General features: G+C 45.5%; 1 protein-coding gene across 3 annotated transcripts in view; it reads right to left on the bottom strand.

The window, feature by feature from the left end:
* LOC146172206 (uncharacterized) overlaps positions 1-18,408 on the bottom strand; it is a 178,700-nt gene that overhangs the window by 140,014 nt on the left and 20,278 nt on the right. Inside the window, exons 1-2 of one of the 3 annotated variants that reach the window (XM_084585921.1) lie at positions 5,314-5,526; positions 2,122-2,227 (exon numbers count right to left, since the gene is read on the bottom strand). The exons of 1 other annotated variant lie outside the window; for it this stretch is intronic. In XM_084585921.1, the coding sequence (XP_084442047.1) occupies positions 2,122-2,227; positions 5,314-5,330 (123 nt within the window). In that variant the 5' untranslated portion in view covers positions 5,331-5,526. Of the gene's footprint in view, positions 1-2,121; positions 2,228-5,313; positions 5,527-18,408 lie in introns of those variants that run through there. One more of the 3 variants, XM_084585922.1, reaches the window with a different exon arrangement.

Here is an 18,408-nt window from a genome sequence, read left to right as displayed (position 1 = left end):
GTGCTGTTATTTTTTTAAATATATCACCAACTCACCCGCCTAGCTATCGTGCAGAAAGCCCACCACAACCATGAGCAGCACAAATATTTTTTAAAAGTGCCATTATCGCATAAACTGATATGCATTTGACATGGTCGCAGACATTAAATATATTTGCCAGTGCTTGGCAGAACAATGACAGTGAAAGCTGGATCAGTTTGGAAAATGAGCACCGGTACAAGAGCTGCTATAAGGCATGCATCATTAACAGCACCACATGGAATGCAACTGAATTGCTCGTGTATTGTACACAGCGGATTACACATAAGCCTATATACTGTATATGAAAAGCCCTAAAAACATGACAGCTCACACAAAGTCAGGCCCAAACTCTCCTCCTCTCTCATTTCCTCTAAGCATGCCTTGAATAAGGTCCTCATCCTCAGTCGGAATATACTGAGGCAGGGCGAAGGTCTCTCCCATATTCCTCCAATTGACCCGGTCCTGTGCTGCCTCTGTCCACTTGACCGCCCCCCAAACTTCTCAGCCCCATCCACCCACCTATCTTTCTGCCGCCCCTTGCTACGCATTCCATCCCTTGGAATTCAATTTGTGCCATGCATATCCGCAGCAGCTGACATGGAACGTTATGTGTTACTGTGATTGTCACATAGAAGGTTATCTAGTGGGAATGGGACCTTGTAATAACTCTCTTACACAACCTATGATAAAGTCCTCGTTAAGGTAACCAGCAAACAAAATGTAGAAAAACTAAAAATCTCTCATGTGCTCTTTCGCATCTATTACAGCAACTGAGGTAATTATTCCTCCCACATTTCCAGAAGTAGGATTGCACCTAAAATGAAAATGAGGCAACGGAGCACGTCACATCAAGAATTACGAGCCAAGGCTTACAGACACATCTTACAGTATTTGATTTTACTGGTGTGCAGAAAAACAATGGAAAGAACAATGTCTGCTTGTTCCAAAGGCAAAACTGCTTCTTTTGTAGAGCCTTGCAAGGGTGTTTTTATATGAACAGAAGCTACAGGCAATTTTCAAGGATAAGAACCTCAGACATACAGAGGAAAAAACCTTAAATCTCCTCCTCACCTGAAAAACAGCTCTACGCACGTTACACTGCCCTGGAAAAACAGCTACATTTTAACTTTAAGCACACCTCAACAGAATGGTTCTGCAGAAGATCAGTCTTAAGCAACTCTGCATTCACATCTCAACTGTTTCGATTTTGAAAACGAAGAAAAGGATAAGGTGTTTAGCTGCAGTCCTTGCAACTTCAATACTTTTCTTAAGATGCCCGTATGTGGCATTCGTATATACAGCGAGGTTGACTTCAGACATGGTATTTGTGCAAAAAAACACACACAAGACAAGGTACAGGATGAGTGCAAGCACGACAAATTTTCCCTCCTTGTCGGCCTGCATCAGTTGCAGGTCTTGCTTCCTGAAGAAATGAAGCACAGCTACCATTCTTGTTGCATCCTTGCAAAGGAAGGCTTGACAACAGGACTCGAGTATCTATGCCTTCTTAAAGGCACCTCTGCTGATTTTTGATACCTGTTTTTGTAGCCACTCTTCGATTCACCTCCTTGATTCAAGAAGGCACAAATGTGAAAAAATTTTAAGAATTCCAAGTTTATGCTTTCAGAACTATTGCTCCTGTGCATTATTTGCATCAGGTTGCCTTAACACAGTTGCTATTGCACTAATGTTACAAAACATTTTAATTCTCCAACCATGCTCTAACCTGCATTTCTGCACTTAAAAAAGAAGCATTGGGCTTCTAAGTGCTTTCATGCAGAAGACTTATTTGTGTCCCCTTTTATGTACAGAGGTTCTTAAAGGAAATTCACATTGTTTTTCAGTGAAGAAAATTTCCTCTTCAACAGCGCACACAACACTACATGCAAGAAATTAAGCAAAGAGCAGCGAGCCAGGAGAACACTCGTTTATCCGTCTACTGCATGCAGACGTGGAGAAATATAATTGAATAATAATTATTGGTTCAAAGGAAGGGAAATGTGCAGTATCTGTCACACTTGCTCTGTGGACACCTGAACCATGCCGTAAGGGAAGGGAGAAAGGGGAGCCAGTAGTGGAGGGCTACAGAGTAATTTCGACCACCTGGGGATCTTTAACGTGCGCTGACATATAACAGCAAACGGACTCCACTTTATTTCGCCTCCACCGTGATCGAACCCGGGAACAGTAGTCGGGCATGGTACCACTGCAAGACATGGAGAAAGCATTAGGCAACAATATGGAATTCAGAAGCATCAAATATTAAACTGAACACGATGAAAGGGTGTTATGTCAACCCAGAATACATGTGTTGTGCTCAGGATGTGTTGTGTGTTGTCGATTTGCATGCAGTGTGATGGATACAAAGGTGTCAGGCTCACGTTGGGAAAATATTTTTTCTTATTCTTACAACGCAAACATATGTTTGCATCTATAGGCACCGTGCAAAAACCCAGAGGGCAGCACTCGCGGTGAACAGGCAGTGCCACGAGTGAGCGCCGGAACAGTTTGATAGGGAGACGCGCGGCCGGCGCAGCCGCCTGGGCTGGGCGCGCGCTTAAAAAAGGCGGCCTGCACAGCGAAATGGTAGCAGTTCCAGCCTGCTCGAGTGACGTAGAGAAGCAGAAACAATGCGAGAGCCACACGACACAAGGCGAAGAGACAGGGACGAGCCCTGGCCGCCCAGTGGGCGTTTATTTCTAGGCTGGAAACACGTGAAACGGAAGACGTCAGGAGAAGCACGCGCAGTTGGAAAAGGCCGAGCAAAAAGAGGGTGGAAGGGTGGGGGGGCGTAAAAAAACGCGGTAAAAATGTAGAAAATGCAAAAAACATTTGTGGCGAACGCCCCTCCTCCCAAGTGTGGTACAGCTTCACAAAGGCCAGCTCGAACGCCCCAAGCTGGAGTGGTTGAGAAAAAAAAGAAAAAAAAAGAAAGCTGCGGGGAATCGAGCGGCCGAGAAGGATGGAACGAGTGTGGGAGAAAAATAGGAATAGATGTAGTCGAAAAAGCCTAAAAAGAAGCGACAAGCCTGAAAACTTGAGAACACGATTGCCAGGGCCTGTAAATGCCGCAGTCACATTATGCAGACAGAATTTGAAGAGCTTTAGCTGTTTTCTGGTGAGGCGGTTGCCACTTTTCTCGACGATAAAGGAAAAGATGGCAGATGGCACGCGGTCGCTGATACAGCAACACAGCTATGAGAACAGAAACTCCCTTATAGTACTGCTCAAGCGATCTACACTTTAGTACACATGCATGTCTTCTCTCTGTCACATGTCAGAATTGTAGCATGCTTAATTTTCTTATGCGTTGAAAGAACGTCCTGCCTCATCCGGACTTGAATGCTAGTTTTCTTTCGTTTTTTTTTTTTTTTTTAACTATCCTTAATGCCTTTTTAACGGTACTTTCAAGTGCTCTGCCACAAAGTTAAGTTTTGACAGGGGAAGGTAACAGCTAGGTGGCAGCCAGCCGCTCGACACATTTTTTGGAGCAGGATGGCATGTATTGAATGCAAGATCTGTTCAGAGCATCCACGAATAAGTAAAAAAAGAAAATAACATTGATTTCTTTTGCTTATTTTTTACTATAGTCTCAATTGAGCAGTATTGCATGAGAAACAGCTTAATTATCATTCGAGGTTCAATAGCTCAGTAGACATCGAAATGTCATTAGCACAACTAAATGAATAAAGCTTATTGAATGGCAGACAGGGGCTTTATGAATCACATCTACAGAGGAGGGCGAAGCGGACAGCGAAAGATGGCGAGGAAAAAAAAATAACGTCAGGCTGGCGGACGGACAAAGGAAGCCGCCCAAGAGGAGAAGGAATGTAGCGGCATAAGCGTGGAAGGAAAGGGTGTGGAAAGAAAAAAAGGAACGAGCTGAGAGCAAGGAAAAAAATAATGAAAGCAAGCAAGCAAGCAAAAGAAAAGTTGCCAAGGTAATTATCGCGAAACTAATGCGCAAAACATAGTAAATGCGCCATTAAAACGCTCCATTCCTGTTGATTACTGTCTGCATTGTACTAGTGCTTATGCAAGCTATCGTAGACAGGGAAATATAGACCACAGGACATCATAAATAAAGATTATGCAATGAACAACTGCATCCACGAGCGCGGCCCACTGGGCGCGCAAGGCGGTCCTAGTAGCGCTGATGCCAATAAGTTGCCCAATTTCTTTAAATATTTTTTTTTTTTTTTTGCGGGTTGAGAAAGGATGCTAATGCAGGTAAAGGTACAGTGTGTCCTCTTTCGGGAAAAATGCTTCGCGGTAGATCTGGACGCGGCAATACCCGGACATGATTACCAGCTCACTGCTCGGTGGAAGGCGGCGATTCGCACAGCGTCGCTTCGCTTCGTAAAGCTTATTCGGTGACGCGAAAAATATTTTATCAGGCCAGTGAAAATGTGTGCAACAGCAGCAATTTAAGGACTGCAACCTAGCAATTCATTTGTGACTATAGAATGCCGCGAATCGAAAGAACGAACGGCGAATGCGACCCACGCACAGCAGATCCGCCGCGTCTCCGCTGCACGGCCGGGCGCACGTCTCCCTACCAAACTGTTCTTCCCGCCGCGAGGGGCGCGCGCGTCGCACCCCGAGTTACTCCTGCACGGTGCCTATTGCAATGCAAGGCTAGCTTTAATCGCTTTGCGTATGCAATAACGTTTTTCAGGCGACTAGCCGCAACAACTTTTAGACTAAGTATTTCACTTGAAGCACGCGGGCAATTGAGCCGCACATACACGAAGAAAAATTTGGAACATTAAACGGCTTACACTCTTAACCCTAAAACTTGTCATCATTCCAAACTGGCACGTGTCTCTTAAGAAAGAGCAAATGCCCGCCAGCTTATGCAATGGAATTAGACCTAAGCTAATTACCGCTGCAGTTTGACAGAAAAGCAGACGACAGTCATGAAGATGTACGCGATAGGGCCACACAATTCTGATCACGCATTCAGCAAATCCTCGAAGGGCCCAGAACAGCATCATGCTGTAGAAAGACATTCATGGCTGAAAACCGTACCACATGAATGAACACAGCCATCAACAGTAAAGCGATCCTGTGCTGCATAAGCGAACTGGGCCAAGTGCCCGACTACAGGCAGCCACGAGACGTACCCGACATAGCGCCAGCATGCGAACGCGAGTGTGTGCAGGAATGTATGTCGTCATCAGGAAAAAAGAAAATAAAAGCAACGCAAGACAGTATACAGCAAGACAACTTACGCAACAACGAATTCATTACAGCGCGCAGCATGCGGGAAACAAATCTGCCTCGCCTTACCTTCTCAGTTCTATCATAGCCGCCACTACTTGGTTCAACTCATGGCCTCATGGCGTCCACAATTGCAGTCATCTTCATTGTGACAGGTGGATGGAATGCGTAAGCGTGCGCACGTAGCGCTGCACCTTTCTCGCGCAAGGTGCACGCGCAATGCCCTGAGGCATGGAGGTAACTGTAACCGTCCTTGGCACCATGCCATGCGTACCCTGAGGCTATCGGCCTGGTGCGCTGCAGCTTTGGCCGAACATGTGGCGCCGTCTGGGAGGCGCCGCTGTAAAACGCGGCTGTCTGGATCCGCAACCGTGGGTAGCACCGACGCTGTGTTCCGATTTCTTTTTGGGTCCCCGTAAGAATAAAAAAAAAATATACACCGACTGAAACAAGGGCCTGTACTTACTTAGTCATTTCGAATCTCATATCGCACCCATTGCTTGTCGTTAAGGCTGCGCATTTCCCACGTTTTTTGTTTTGGTACAGTACTTCACGCTAGGTTTTTTCAAGCATGCACGAGCTATCGCTAGCACGCGAAAAACACAAAATAAACGGGTCTTTTTTTTTTTTTTACTTCTGGACCAAACTAGAGCTCTAAAAGTTGTGACAACTACTAAAAGTTGTAACCACAGCTGGCAGGCCTTCGGACACGGCCTGTGTTGTAGAGAGCGCGGAGCCTTCCTGCCCAACGGGAACTTTTTTTTTTTTTTTTCTAACGACTTCCTAATGACAGTTTCCAGCTGTTCTCGGCGCTCGCTTTTGGGAAGCCTAGCCTGACGCAGAAGACGTAGAAGCACGACATGGAGAGCGAAGCATATTGCAGGAGTGCGCGCTTTCTGACTTGCCGCACGTTCATGGTTCCCCGCAAAGAGAAAACGTCCTTTTAAACTAACAGCTCGATCTGCTCTTGTGTTTATGGGTGTCATAATAGTTATAAAAAAACAACCATCGGGAAGCAATCGAAAATCAAGTTGTTTTTGCGGTTTCCTTGGAAATCATACGAGAGCAATGTGTCGCATCGTTAACAGTGGCACCCGGCCTTGCAGACGCAACTGGCATCCGTGATATTGCGTGGGTTCGCCAACAACTACATACAAAAAGAAAGAATTACATATGTGGTGAAGAGATGCCGAAAGGGCCGAATAAAACTTACCTCCAAGCTGACGTCGTAGAAGGCGGTTTTCATTTCGGCAGCGCATTTTCTGAAGATATCCGAGGGCCCTTCTGCACTTTGAAGTTCCCCGCGCACTCCATGCACGTGCTGGCTGCGTACAGTTTCAGCTAAATGGAGCAGCTAAATGAACAGTAATAACACCATTTTGGAGCAGCCTTAGAGCCATAAAATGTCTTGCAGCATTCGAGTTGTTTTGGAGCATTTTTTTAGGATCAGCTGCTTTAAATAATTGCAATTTTCTATCTCTTAAGTAAAAAAATAATTTGATTTTTTTTATTTGACATTCAATGGTTTACTGACTGCATACACACCTCTAACAAGACAAGGCAAATGGGCAAAATATTGTTAGGGGAAAGTACATGCAGGTAGCTGCAACGGTTCACTGTCAAGGACACACCACTAGAACTAATCCAGCCTAGCTTCAGTGCCTTCTTCACACCAGCACATACTGCACAGCATAGCAGTGCCACCCGCATGGGAGAAGTACAGTGCCAGTGCGTACTACACAGGAAAACTCACATAATACAGTTTCAGGCAGGTGACATGCATGAGTTCTGGGTGAAGGGTTGTGGAAGGATACTTGGGCTGCAGAGGGGTGATCTGAGGTCACATTGAGTTGCGCAAGACGCGATAACGACCAACGCAGCGAGGCTGAAGTTTCTCATGCACGCCCATACAGCAGGCCGGGAGCCAGAAGCATAGTGATGTCACAGTGATTAATGTTGTAGTGATGCTTTTTAGAGTGGTGAGACGTGCCAAGCTGGTTTTGAGCAATGTGGCAGGTAGCATCAGCGTGGCAATGGCATCTAAAGTGTAACCGCAGGAAGAGTCATCAAGTCAGCAAGTTGTCAAACGGGAGTAAAGGGTCTCAGCCGAAAAGTAAATAAAAGGGAGTATCCGGCGGTATCATGCCGTGAGGAGTTATAGGTGGAATGTTACAAAAGGTAATGATCACGATGGTTGTCGGACAAATATATTGACAGTATGTCGGCCAGTGTGCAATTAAGGTGCCTAGTAAGACCATTCATTTGTGGATGGTAGGCCATTGTGAATTGGTGACGAAGCGGAGGTCATGAACTACTTGAAAGAGAAAGCAGCGGCCACGATCTGTGAGCAGTTGATGGGGAGCACCATGAAACAAGATGACATTATGCAGAACAAAGTTTGCAATGTCAGAGGCGCAGCAGGTGGGGATAGCTCTGGTTGTAGTATACCGGGTGGTATAATCAGTTCCCACAGCAATACATTTGTTTCTCGAAGTCGACGTCAGAAAAGGACGAAGATCGAGGCCCACACCACAAAATGGCAAAGTCAGAACTGTGATTGATTGCAGGGCCCACTAGGTTGAAGTGAGGGTGTCTTACCGTGCTGACACAGCTCACAAGCGGCGACACAGCAACGGACAGATTGGTAGAGACCAGGTGAGAAAAATTGTTGCACACTGTCGTACATGCCGACGCTCCCAGATGTAATGCTGTAGAGGAGTCATGAAGTTGAGCGGGAGGAGTAGAGTGCAGATGAGCCGGAACGACCAGTAAAATGCCCACGCTGTCTGGACGCATATTGCATCGATATAATGTCTCGTGATGGAGCACAAACATGCTGGTGGAACGATCAGAGTTGTGTTGTGCAGCTGGTCAATAATGTGTTGCAGTGCGGGATCACGGTGCTGATTGGCACCGATGTTGATAAAGTCCAAGATGGGCAAATGTAGTCGTCTGTTGTATGGTCAGACAAATCGGGTGGATTTACGTGATTGCAGCACAAGCAATCAATGTCTTGGTGCAATTGGCCTGACTTGTAAACCACAGTAAATATGTACTCTTGCACGCGCAAGGCCCAGCAACCTAAGCGGCCGGTGGGCTCCTTAAGTGAAGACAGCTAACACAAAACATGATGGTCTGTCACTACGCAGGACCTCTCAAACAAATAAGGGTGGAATTCAGTCGATTCCCAAACAAGTGCAAGACATTCCCGCTCCATAATTAAATGTTTGCGCTCAGAGGGAGATAGCACGTGGCTGACATAAGAAATTATGCGGGAGTAACCATGCTGGTACTGGGCAAGGATAGCACCAATACCATGACCTCTAGCATCGGTGCACAGTTCTATAGGTGCAGAAGGTTCAAAGTGTGCCAGGACAGGTAGAGAGGTGAGGCCGGAAATAAGCATTATGCAGGCATGATCTTGATCACTGCGCCAGTGAAAGGGACGTTTTTCTGCAGAAGAGGTAAAAGAACAAGCGCAGTCTGCGAAGTTCTTAGAAACAGGCACAAAGCCCGAAAAAACTTCGCACATCACTTGAGCTATGAGGGTTAGGTAACTCGCTCACAGCTTGAACTTGGTCAGGGCTGGGCTGTGCACCAGCCGCATCAACCTAATGACCCAGGATTTTAATTTGGTGCTGGCCGAAGCTGCATTTTTTGGTGTTCACTTAAGACGGGCACGGTAAAAATGGCCAGGATGGTAGAAAGTCAATCAAGGTGGGTTACGAACATGGGAGAAAACGATGTCATCGAAGTAGCATAAACATGTTGTCCATTTGAATCCATGGTGGAGCGAGTCCGTCGTGCTTGAATGTCACAAGAGCATTACAGAGGAGTTCATCGGCGGTGACAAATGCAGTTTTCTCACGATCCTGTTTGTCGACACAGCAATTTGCCAGTAGCCGGAACGCATGTCGATGGAAGAATAGCTAGCACCATGCAAGCAGTTAGGTGCATGTCATTTCTCTGAAGAGGATAAACATCTTTCTTTGTTATCCGATAAGGTGGCGATAGTTAACACAAACTCTCCAACTGCGGTCTTTTTGACTAATACAACAGGGGACTCCCAGGAACTGCAGGAAGGCTCAATAACGTTGTTTGCCAGCATCTTGTCAACTTCCTTCTGTACGACATGCCCCCCAGCAAGGGAGGCACAATAAGGCCTTCTGTGGATGAGGCTGGCCTGACCCGTATTGAAGCGATGGATCACAGCGGATATTCGGCCCAATGCTCGGTTCCCAAAATCAAATGTACAGATGTTTGAAATAACATATCGTAGCTGACAGGAGTAAGAATTTCGAAAAGACTAGCAGGAAATGGAATACTTGCTTCTATGTTACACACCTGGCCGTCAAGTTCAACTAAAAGCTTTTTACTATTGTGGCATGGTAGATTCAAAGGAGCTTACCACTTTGATGTGTTCAAGCACCACCACTGGCTTGGAGTTCACAGCAATGAGCAGCACATTTCTGCTACCTTGTGCATACTTTTTTGTCCTACGCTTGTATTGATAAATTTACAGTGCCTTCAGGGAGGACAGGTGGCACTGAAGGGATAGCCGAGGAAAACAGCTTCTTTACTTCATTGTCTGCTGCCAGTGCCTCTTCACGTTTTCACTTCAGCGACGTTGGGGCATCCTTAGATTCAACTCTGGCAATAGTCTTTGTGGATCATGTGGCTTACTAACACTCTTGAGAACATTTCTAGTAAATGGCACCTTCGTGATGTCCCCCCATCACACAAGTATGCCTTTGTAGGCTTGACATGCTCATTATTGATGAAGACTATGGTGAGGTACCTCGCTGAATTCTTTCGAAAGCAAAAGCATTAAAGCAATTCGTGTGGCTCTTTGTAGCTGAAAAAGTTTTCTAACGCAGTGTTTGGTCTCTTCTGCATTCACTACTCTCACCATCAATGAGTCAAAAGGATGGGAGAAGTTGCTATTGTACTATTTTTTTCACAATTCCCTCCAATGGATACGGATCGTTTTAAATTTACTTCCAAATATTTTGCTCCGTGCTTCTCCAGTTAAAGAAAACCTATGATTTGCAATATTGTATGGCAAGACGTTGAGGCAGCCAGATGTTTGGAGCTGTTTTGGAGCAATATTGTATTTTAGAGTAGGTAAAGCAGTTTGGAGCAGAATGGAGCAAATGAAGCAGCACTTCCACCCCAGAATTAGTTAACTTACTTAGTAAATAGAAAAGCTCTTCATGGTAAATGATATCTGCTGTAGCAATGTTTGTTCCTGAGAATATCTTAATTCTGATGTCAACTCCTTTTTGAACGTGCTCGCTGAAATTCCCGGTGCACGTAGCTCTGCTAGCACAGAATTTGCTGGCAGGCTGTGCTGACTGATTTCTGTTAATAGTTGCCTGCATCAGAAGCAGAGGGGACTTACTTGGGTGGTGTAGTCTAGAGAGGTTTATAGCTCAGCATCATACATACTTCCCTGTACGACCACACTATATCGAAGGTTGCACTGTTCATGGGTGTCGGTGACCAGATGTGTCCACTAATCAAGAGAATAGCAAATGCGGGAATGAAAAAGACGAACCTATTGAGACCAATTCATTCATTCGAAATCAGTAGGATCACATACGTGGCACCATGCCTATGGCTAGCAAAAGCAGAAAAGAACAAGGTTGAAATCCTAATTAAAAAATGCGTCAAAACCACCCTGGACCTCCCTCCGTACACATCCACCCAAAAAATTCTCAACATGGGGATTTCAAACACTAGGCGAGCTCATTGAGGCTACCAGAGTAGCACAGCAGCGACTCCTATGCAGCCGATCGGGACTAAAAATGCTAGAAAAGCTAGGTTTCGAACCTCGAGCAAGGCTCAAGCTGACTGAGGATATCGTAACAAACATAAGGAACTAAATAAGGATCCCACCACTCCCAAGGAACACGCACCCGGTATACCATGAGGGTAGACAGAGAAAGCTCTAGAAAAAAAAAGAACTAGCAAACAGGACGTGGCCTACATGGACATGGAATATGAACACAGAATGGACTTCGTAGCCCTCGCAACCAGGGAGGACGGGGACCAGGTCTTGTGCTACAGCCTTTGACAGAGGGACACAACATCGACCGAGGAGGTGGCCATTGCGCCGGCTCTCATTCAACAGAATGCAAGGGTGATTGTAAGCGATTCCCAATCGGCTGTCCGAAACTACAATGCAGGCAGGGTATCCGCCAAAGCAGTTAAAATTCTGGCTGCCGGACTGCTACCGGTGGAGCTAATTAACCTCGTGTTGACTCCGGCCCGCGAGGGCCTGCAAGGAAACGAGACAGTGCACGCATTGGCCCATGAACTTACATACCAGGATACCAGTGCGGTCTCATCGAGCCCCTTCAGTGCTGGGAGCTGAAAAAATCATAATATTCTCAATCATTACAGATCAGAAAGACAGTCATTGCCTTGAGCAGACAAAATTCTAAGCAGGAAAGAAGAGGTTATACGGAGAAAGTTGCAGGCAGAGGTTTTTCCCAACCCACCCGCACTAAGCAGATGGCATCCGATGATACAGGACCCATGGTGCAAACACTGTGAAGAAATTGCAGGCATGATACACATGGTACAATGATACAATGAACCAGACATGAATTTGGAGTCCTGGAAGGCTTTAATGATCGGCGAGAACAAAGACGTCCAAAAGAAAATCATCCATCTGGCTCTGGACACCGCTGAATCTCATGGAATTCTCGCCTGCTGAAAAAGAAGACATCTTGATAGGTGTAAATAAAGGTATTCATCATCATGACGAGGAATGAAAGTACTTTTCCAGAATATCTGAAAAGATGTCACCTGCTTGTAGAAACCGGAGTTCTAGCTGTGCCGCTGGCATGCTAACTATACTGAAATAGAGAATTTTCTTCATAGCGTAATAACAATGGAGAAGGCATCAAAGCTGCCATATGCAAAGAGCAGTGACAGAAAACAGCACACTGCAGAGTTAACCTCTAAACTTAGTTTAATAATGAGTTAACATCACTAAAATCAAAAACCAATGAAGCATGCAGTTCAATGAGCAAAATACCTATGGGAAAGAAGTGGGGAAGACTACAAAAAGTGTGCAGCCTACGACTCAAAGCCACACTGCCCAAAGGTATTGCCGTACAGATTTTGCTCACCAATCTAAAGTACCATTACTTTAGGTAGGTAAGGCAAGGTGTTCCTTTATGCAAGCTAAACGTTGGCAGTGTTAGAAGCTGCTCACTAGTACTTGCGAGTGGGCTAGTTAACAATGTGCTTTTTGGGCTGTATCTCAACGAGAGAAAGCCAACGGAGCTCGTTACATGCGCATGTTGCAAGCTGCCTTTTTGCCACAGGCTCAAGTTTTTAAGCTTGACAATATCACACCACTTTGTGCGTCGAAGCGAGTCTTTCAGCAGGAGCCATCTACCCAAAGTAAAGGCGACATTAGAGCATACAGCTTGCATTTTCCCAGCACATTTTGAATGTACAGCTATCTAAGCCGGCAGCCCATGTTAATATAGAGATGTTACTAACTGAATAATTCTAAGTTAGCCTGCTCACTGTAGATTTTCTTATGCGGTTGATTTGGTTTCCTTTTTTAAAACAGCACCTAACATTGGTCTCAAAGACTGCAGAATAGTAGCTATTTAGTGCAAAAGCTGTGGATATGGGTACCATCAAGAATATTTTGTAACAATTTCGGTAAGAAAATCTTGCCAATTTCTTTTTTTATTTTGTAGCCCTCGAAAATATTTTGTTTTTGTTACAGGGAACTGTGCTGACAGAGAGGAAACAAGGAAACGAATGAATGCATCCTAATTCAAGCAGGTGCCCAACATTTGCTTACCATACATTTGCATTACCGATGAAGTCAGGGGACACTTGTCAACATCATACGTATATTTTATTAAAGTATTCATTCAAAAAAATTGCAATATTATCACGCATAATATTTGCTTTCTAAACAGAAAGCTCCAGGGTACTCTTCACCATCTGACTTGTACAGGAGGAGTGCAGAGCCTGGTCTGACCTGCGAAGAAAAAAGGACTATAGTAAAAGAAATGCACAATGGAATGCAAAAGGTAACAACGGTTGCAATATCTGCTTCCAGGAAAGCGCATTTTATATTTTTTAGCATGTTTCACGTTTGTAGCTTCTTGTGCAACAGGATTGTCTTTCTATTCTAGTTGATCATTCATATCTTCACTAGAAGCACTCTTTCACTCATAGGGAAACATTCATTGATCACCCTCAGGAAGTATGTGTGTTTGTGCCACAGTTCTTGCCGCTGCTGCCAATGTGGTTCGATGACGATGAAATCATGAAAATTTTCCAAACATTTCTTTGAGTACATCATGAATGGTTGGCTTTTCCGGGCAGTTTATTCCTTCCATTTTCCATTTACCACTAAAAACAAGTCCAAACAAGGAGTTATCGGAAGGATCAGAGATACTGTCAGGGGTGAAATATGGGAGCACAACCAGCTAGTGATGCAGTAGTATGCGTACACGCACGATTTATCTTCTTCAACTTCTAACGAAAAAGCAATACCAATGCCACCAACGTAGTTCAAACAGCAAATATGAAAGAAACTTCAAAATTCAGACTTCAAATGCAGTGTTCCTGAGCTCTGTTATGCCCAGATGTTTATCAGTGGGTGACAGTTCCACTTTCTGACATAACCACCTGCACAATTTTACTCATCGGAGGTGCAGTAGTTTGCAGAAGACGAAGCGTATCGTAAACTTCGAGACAAGCACCACCAGCAGCATGACAGGAATTGTCAAAAACCATTCGACAAATTTTGACTGATAAAAAAGAAATGACACATTATGAGAAATCGCACACACTCACAAGTGCTATCTGACAATAGGTTTTGTTGTCAAAATATCTCATCTTACATAAGAAGGGTTGCTCTGTTCGTTCCGGCAAAATCATTGTGGGAATTGAATGACCAGGCATAAAAATTCATTTTGAAGTCTAGAGGCAAGTACATCTTCAAAGTTTAAAAATCATTTTAAGGATTCACCTTCAAAGACTAAGAAGCTTTCATTTTTGAATTAACCAGGTGCACAAGTCTCTAGGTAAGGGTGCATATCAAAGTAGTAGTTTCTGTTTACAGAGAAGCATTAAGAGATGTGGTGGTCCTCGGGATACTTCCTTCCCTGTCAATATATCACGTCTTCTGGAGGAGTGTCCTTAACGTTGTGTGTAATGTTGTGTTTTATCACATGAATTGCGTGAACCGAAAAGTGCCCCTGAAGGTGAAGGATGAAGACCGGCACGTTGCCTTCTTGACGGCATAGACTGCTTGCACATGTTTGCTTGAAATTGTGCTAAGTCGGGTGGTTTTTTGAAAAAATTGGAAGGACGTTCAAGCTCTGGATTTAAAGGGCCACTGTCCAGGGTAGGCCCTTTTAAGCAAAGGAGCCCAGTGTTTCGATCAGGTACCGGAGATAGTCTGTGCAAAATGCTAGTGACACGCGCGCCGCAAAGCATCGAAAATACAATTCAAAGCTCTCTCATGCTCTCCTTCGGGAAGCCAGCTTCCCCGTTTCCTGCGCTGGCCCAACGCGCCATAGTTATGACGTACGTACCGCAAACGACGTCCATTGGTCCGTCTCGCTGACCGACGGGAGAAGGATGGGTGTCTACTGCTCGCTGCGCGCTTTTCCCTCGCCACGGCCAGACTGAATCCAGCGGCGTGCGCTCCCTCGGCCGTTTTTTTTTTTCTTTTTTTGTGCTCGCGGAGTGCCACGCCCCACCTCCCGCCAAACGCGGAGGAAGCGGAATTTGTCTTGCGGAGGCTAGACTTCGGGCAGGAGAGTGAAAGACCTTTGCGAGGGAACGGAAGGAGAGAAGCATGACAGAATCGGGCGATTGCGGTGGCTGTAACTGCATTATTAGTTACTCTTTTCAAAAGCATTTTGCGGCCTTGTGTTCTAGGGGTGAAGTCTCACAGTCAACGGGGAAGAAAATATTTTCGACCGGAGGGTGGACAGTGGGCCTTTAAGGCTTGAACGGGACAGTGTTAATAGCTCTCCTCTGCGGCTTTCCTTGGAGAAGCTTTTTCATTACTGAAGAAAAGTTTGTCTCTTGTTTAGAGAAAGCATTGTTAGAAAAGTTCTCCACAGGATATATTGTTTACTATCTTCCAATAGCATAGAGTCACGGACGACTGCATAAGGCATAAATGAGCACTCCAGAAAAATTTGGATGAAAGTTATGGCTCGTCAAACTTGCCAAGGAAAAATGACATTTCGGTGATTAAGACAAATACTTTTGATAATTCTGATAATTTTGAAAAAAACACTCCTTTAACCCTTTGAGCGTCGAATATTCCTAAAATTTTGAACGATATGCGGCCGCAGTACCCACACAGCAAAAACAGTCAAAGGGTTAAAGTAAGCAATACTGCATGTGCATTCATCTTTTCAGCGATAAAGAAATTATGGCGACAGGTGACCCAGAACCAGATATACTGCTCAAAATGCTGACGTTTCAAAAATGCAGTTGTTTGAAATCCACAAAGAAAAAAAAACGTTTTAGGAAGATTTTTTAAGCCCCGCGGCTAACAGCAACTTATTAAGTGAGTTATAACTGGTTTCTGGTGTGGATGCACCATTTCCCGTCAAGATAATAACTTTGGGCTCGGCACCGCTAAGATCTTGTCAGCACTCGAGCAGGAATACCCATGACACCCACCCGCCATACTGAAGCCTCCCGGTAGTGTCAACTATACCAAGCATTTTGCTGGCACGATCCACAGGCAGCGCGATGCAGGTCTTGTACAGGAGGCCCGCTGAACAGTTCATAACACAAAAGCAGCAGGGTCACCCCAACCAAGCTGACACTGCTGTCACGTTAATGATCAGAATAACGTGCACATAGTAATGGGTTAGATGGTTATTAGGGATTAATGTCCTAAAGTGACCCACGCTATGAGAGACACTGCAGTAGAGGGTTTCAGAGTAATTTTGACAACCTGGAGATTTTTAACGTGCATTGACATTGCACAGCACATAAATCATCATCATTATCATCATCAGCCTGATTATACCCACTGCAGGGCGAAGGCCTCTCCTATATTTCTCCAATTAACCCAGGTCTGTGCTAGCTGCATCCACTTGACCCCTGCGAACTTCTTAAATTCATCTGCCCACCTAACTTTCTGCCGCACCCTGCTATGCTTTCCTTCCCTTGGAATTCAGTTTGTTACACTAAGCGACCATCGGTTATCCTCTCTTCACACTGTGTCCCGCCCATGCCAGCATACAAATGCCACTCCGTTTTGCCTCTATCGAAACGCAGCCATCAGCGGTCGGGTTTGAACCCGGGTACTCCTGTACAGTAGTCTGGCATTGTAATCACTGCACCACCGTATCGCATATAATAGGTAAACTTGCATAAACACGCTCGGTTATCACTAACTTCAGTTCCAAGCCATAGTTACAACCATTGGCCTTGGTAGCATATAAAGATTAGTGGTGGCACAGTTAGCTGGTATATTTAAACCCACTTATAACGCCATTGAAGTGCCACGAAAATGATTATTATAACCAATTTAGGCCGAAAAAACAAAGAAAACGTTATAAACTACGCATTTAATGACGAGGTAGCTTACACTTATTTCATAGTGGGAAGAAATTCGTAATCTGTAAGCATTGCCGTTTCACGGCAATCTGGCCGACATCTTTCAGCAGGGAATCCAACTGCTGAACATAGTGCAGTGGAAGGTTTTTGGAGGTGACTGCTGTGACAATAGCCTTGTCTGTCAGCTCTTCATCTGTTGCGACTGTATCGTCGGCACGTAAAAATTCTTTGTCCCAACGCGTCGCTGTCACTACCGCTCACTGTAGACCAAAGTTCCGTCATCACTGTGTCAGCAGGAATTACTCGACCTTCCGCGTTGCCGGCATCTCCAGTAAAGCCCACTTTCCTGAAGCAGTTCATGATGGTGGAGGAGCTTACTTCTACCCATGCCCCAAAAATTAACTGCACTGCTATCAGCAGCGAGATCTTCAAGTCTGTCGCCGGTCGCCGTTCTCGGACAGAAATGTCGAGGTTCAGCACGAGCCTGTGCAAAACACGTCGGCGATATAGCGCGTTGAAGCAGGCAGGCATCCATGAGGCTGCAAGCCTGCAGTGGTGTTAGATGGGAGGAAAAAAACTTCCACATGCGACAGCTTCTGAGCTGTCTGGTGCGCAGGGCAATTGTCGAGCACTAATGCCCCCTTCTTGCCATCACGCTGATCAAACTCGACCAGCTACTCGTGGAAAAATGCACTTGTCATCCATGCTTTTCCATTGTGATGGTAGTGAACTGGGACCCTCACGGCACCACGAAAACAGCGGGGATTTTTGGATTTCCCTGACTATGACGAAGGTGGGGCACTTGTCGCTGCCGTCCATGTTATCACATATGAAAATGGTCACGTGCAACCTGCTTTGCTTGCCACCCTTACAAGGGATCGTCCTTACAGGAATCGCCTTTGGCAGCATGCCTCTTCGATGGTAGCATCTGGAAAAATGGCTGTCTCGTCCTCAATGTACAATTCCCAGACAGCGTAAGCTTCTTGGATGCAAGGAAGCATTTCCTCAAGCCGTTTCTGCCTAGCGTCTACGCCAAGCGATCCTGCATCTCCCACGGTTGCCTTGTAGACGATTCCATGTCTCAAATTGAACCGTTGAATCCAAACACCCCCAGGCTGGAAATCGGTGTTGCACAGGAGGTATGCGAAGTTCCTCTGTCCACTAAAATGAAGGCACCAATCAGCAGGTTCGCTGCATAGGCGTTCAAGAACCACTGGTAGAGGGCCTGTTCTAAGCCTTTGCACGCCCCGTGTCGAACCCTTTTTCGGCGTTGCCATTGCATGGGCAGCACTGGAATCACTTTCATTCTCAATCTTGAGCGTGTTGCAGATGATTGCAGATACTGTCAGTTGCATCAGGCCGTATTTGCGCACCAAGTTGCACACTTGCGCCATCCTTGTACTCTTGTACAATGTTCTGCTTTCCCTCTCCCTCAGAATGCAGTGGCTAGTAGTGCCTTAGGCCTTCCCTCCTCCTCAGCATGAGGAGTGCTCCCTCATGTCTGCAGCATGCAAGCTTCCCCGGCGCACCCGGCCAACACAATGGCTCGACGCGCTCTGTCCTGATTTTCGTTTTTGTCTGCTGCAT

Source organism: Amblyomma maculatum, unplaced genomic scaffold (assembly GCF_055883805.1).
Source record: "Amblyomma maculatum isolate TAMU_Amacu unplaced genomic scaffold, ASM5588380v1 scaffold_13, whole genome shotgun sequence".
NCBI lineage: Eukaryota > Metazoa > Arthropoda > Arachnida > Ixodida > Ixodidae > Amblyomma > Amblyomma maculatum.
Note: the sequence above shows the minus strand (reverse complement) of the source record. Positions and strands in the feature narration are given on the sequence as shown.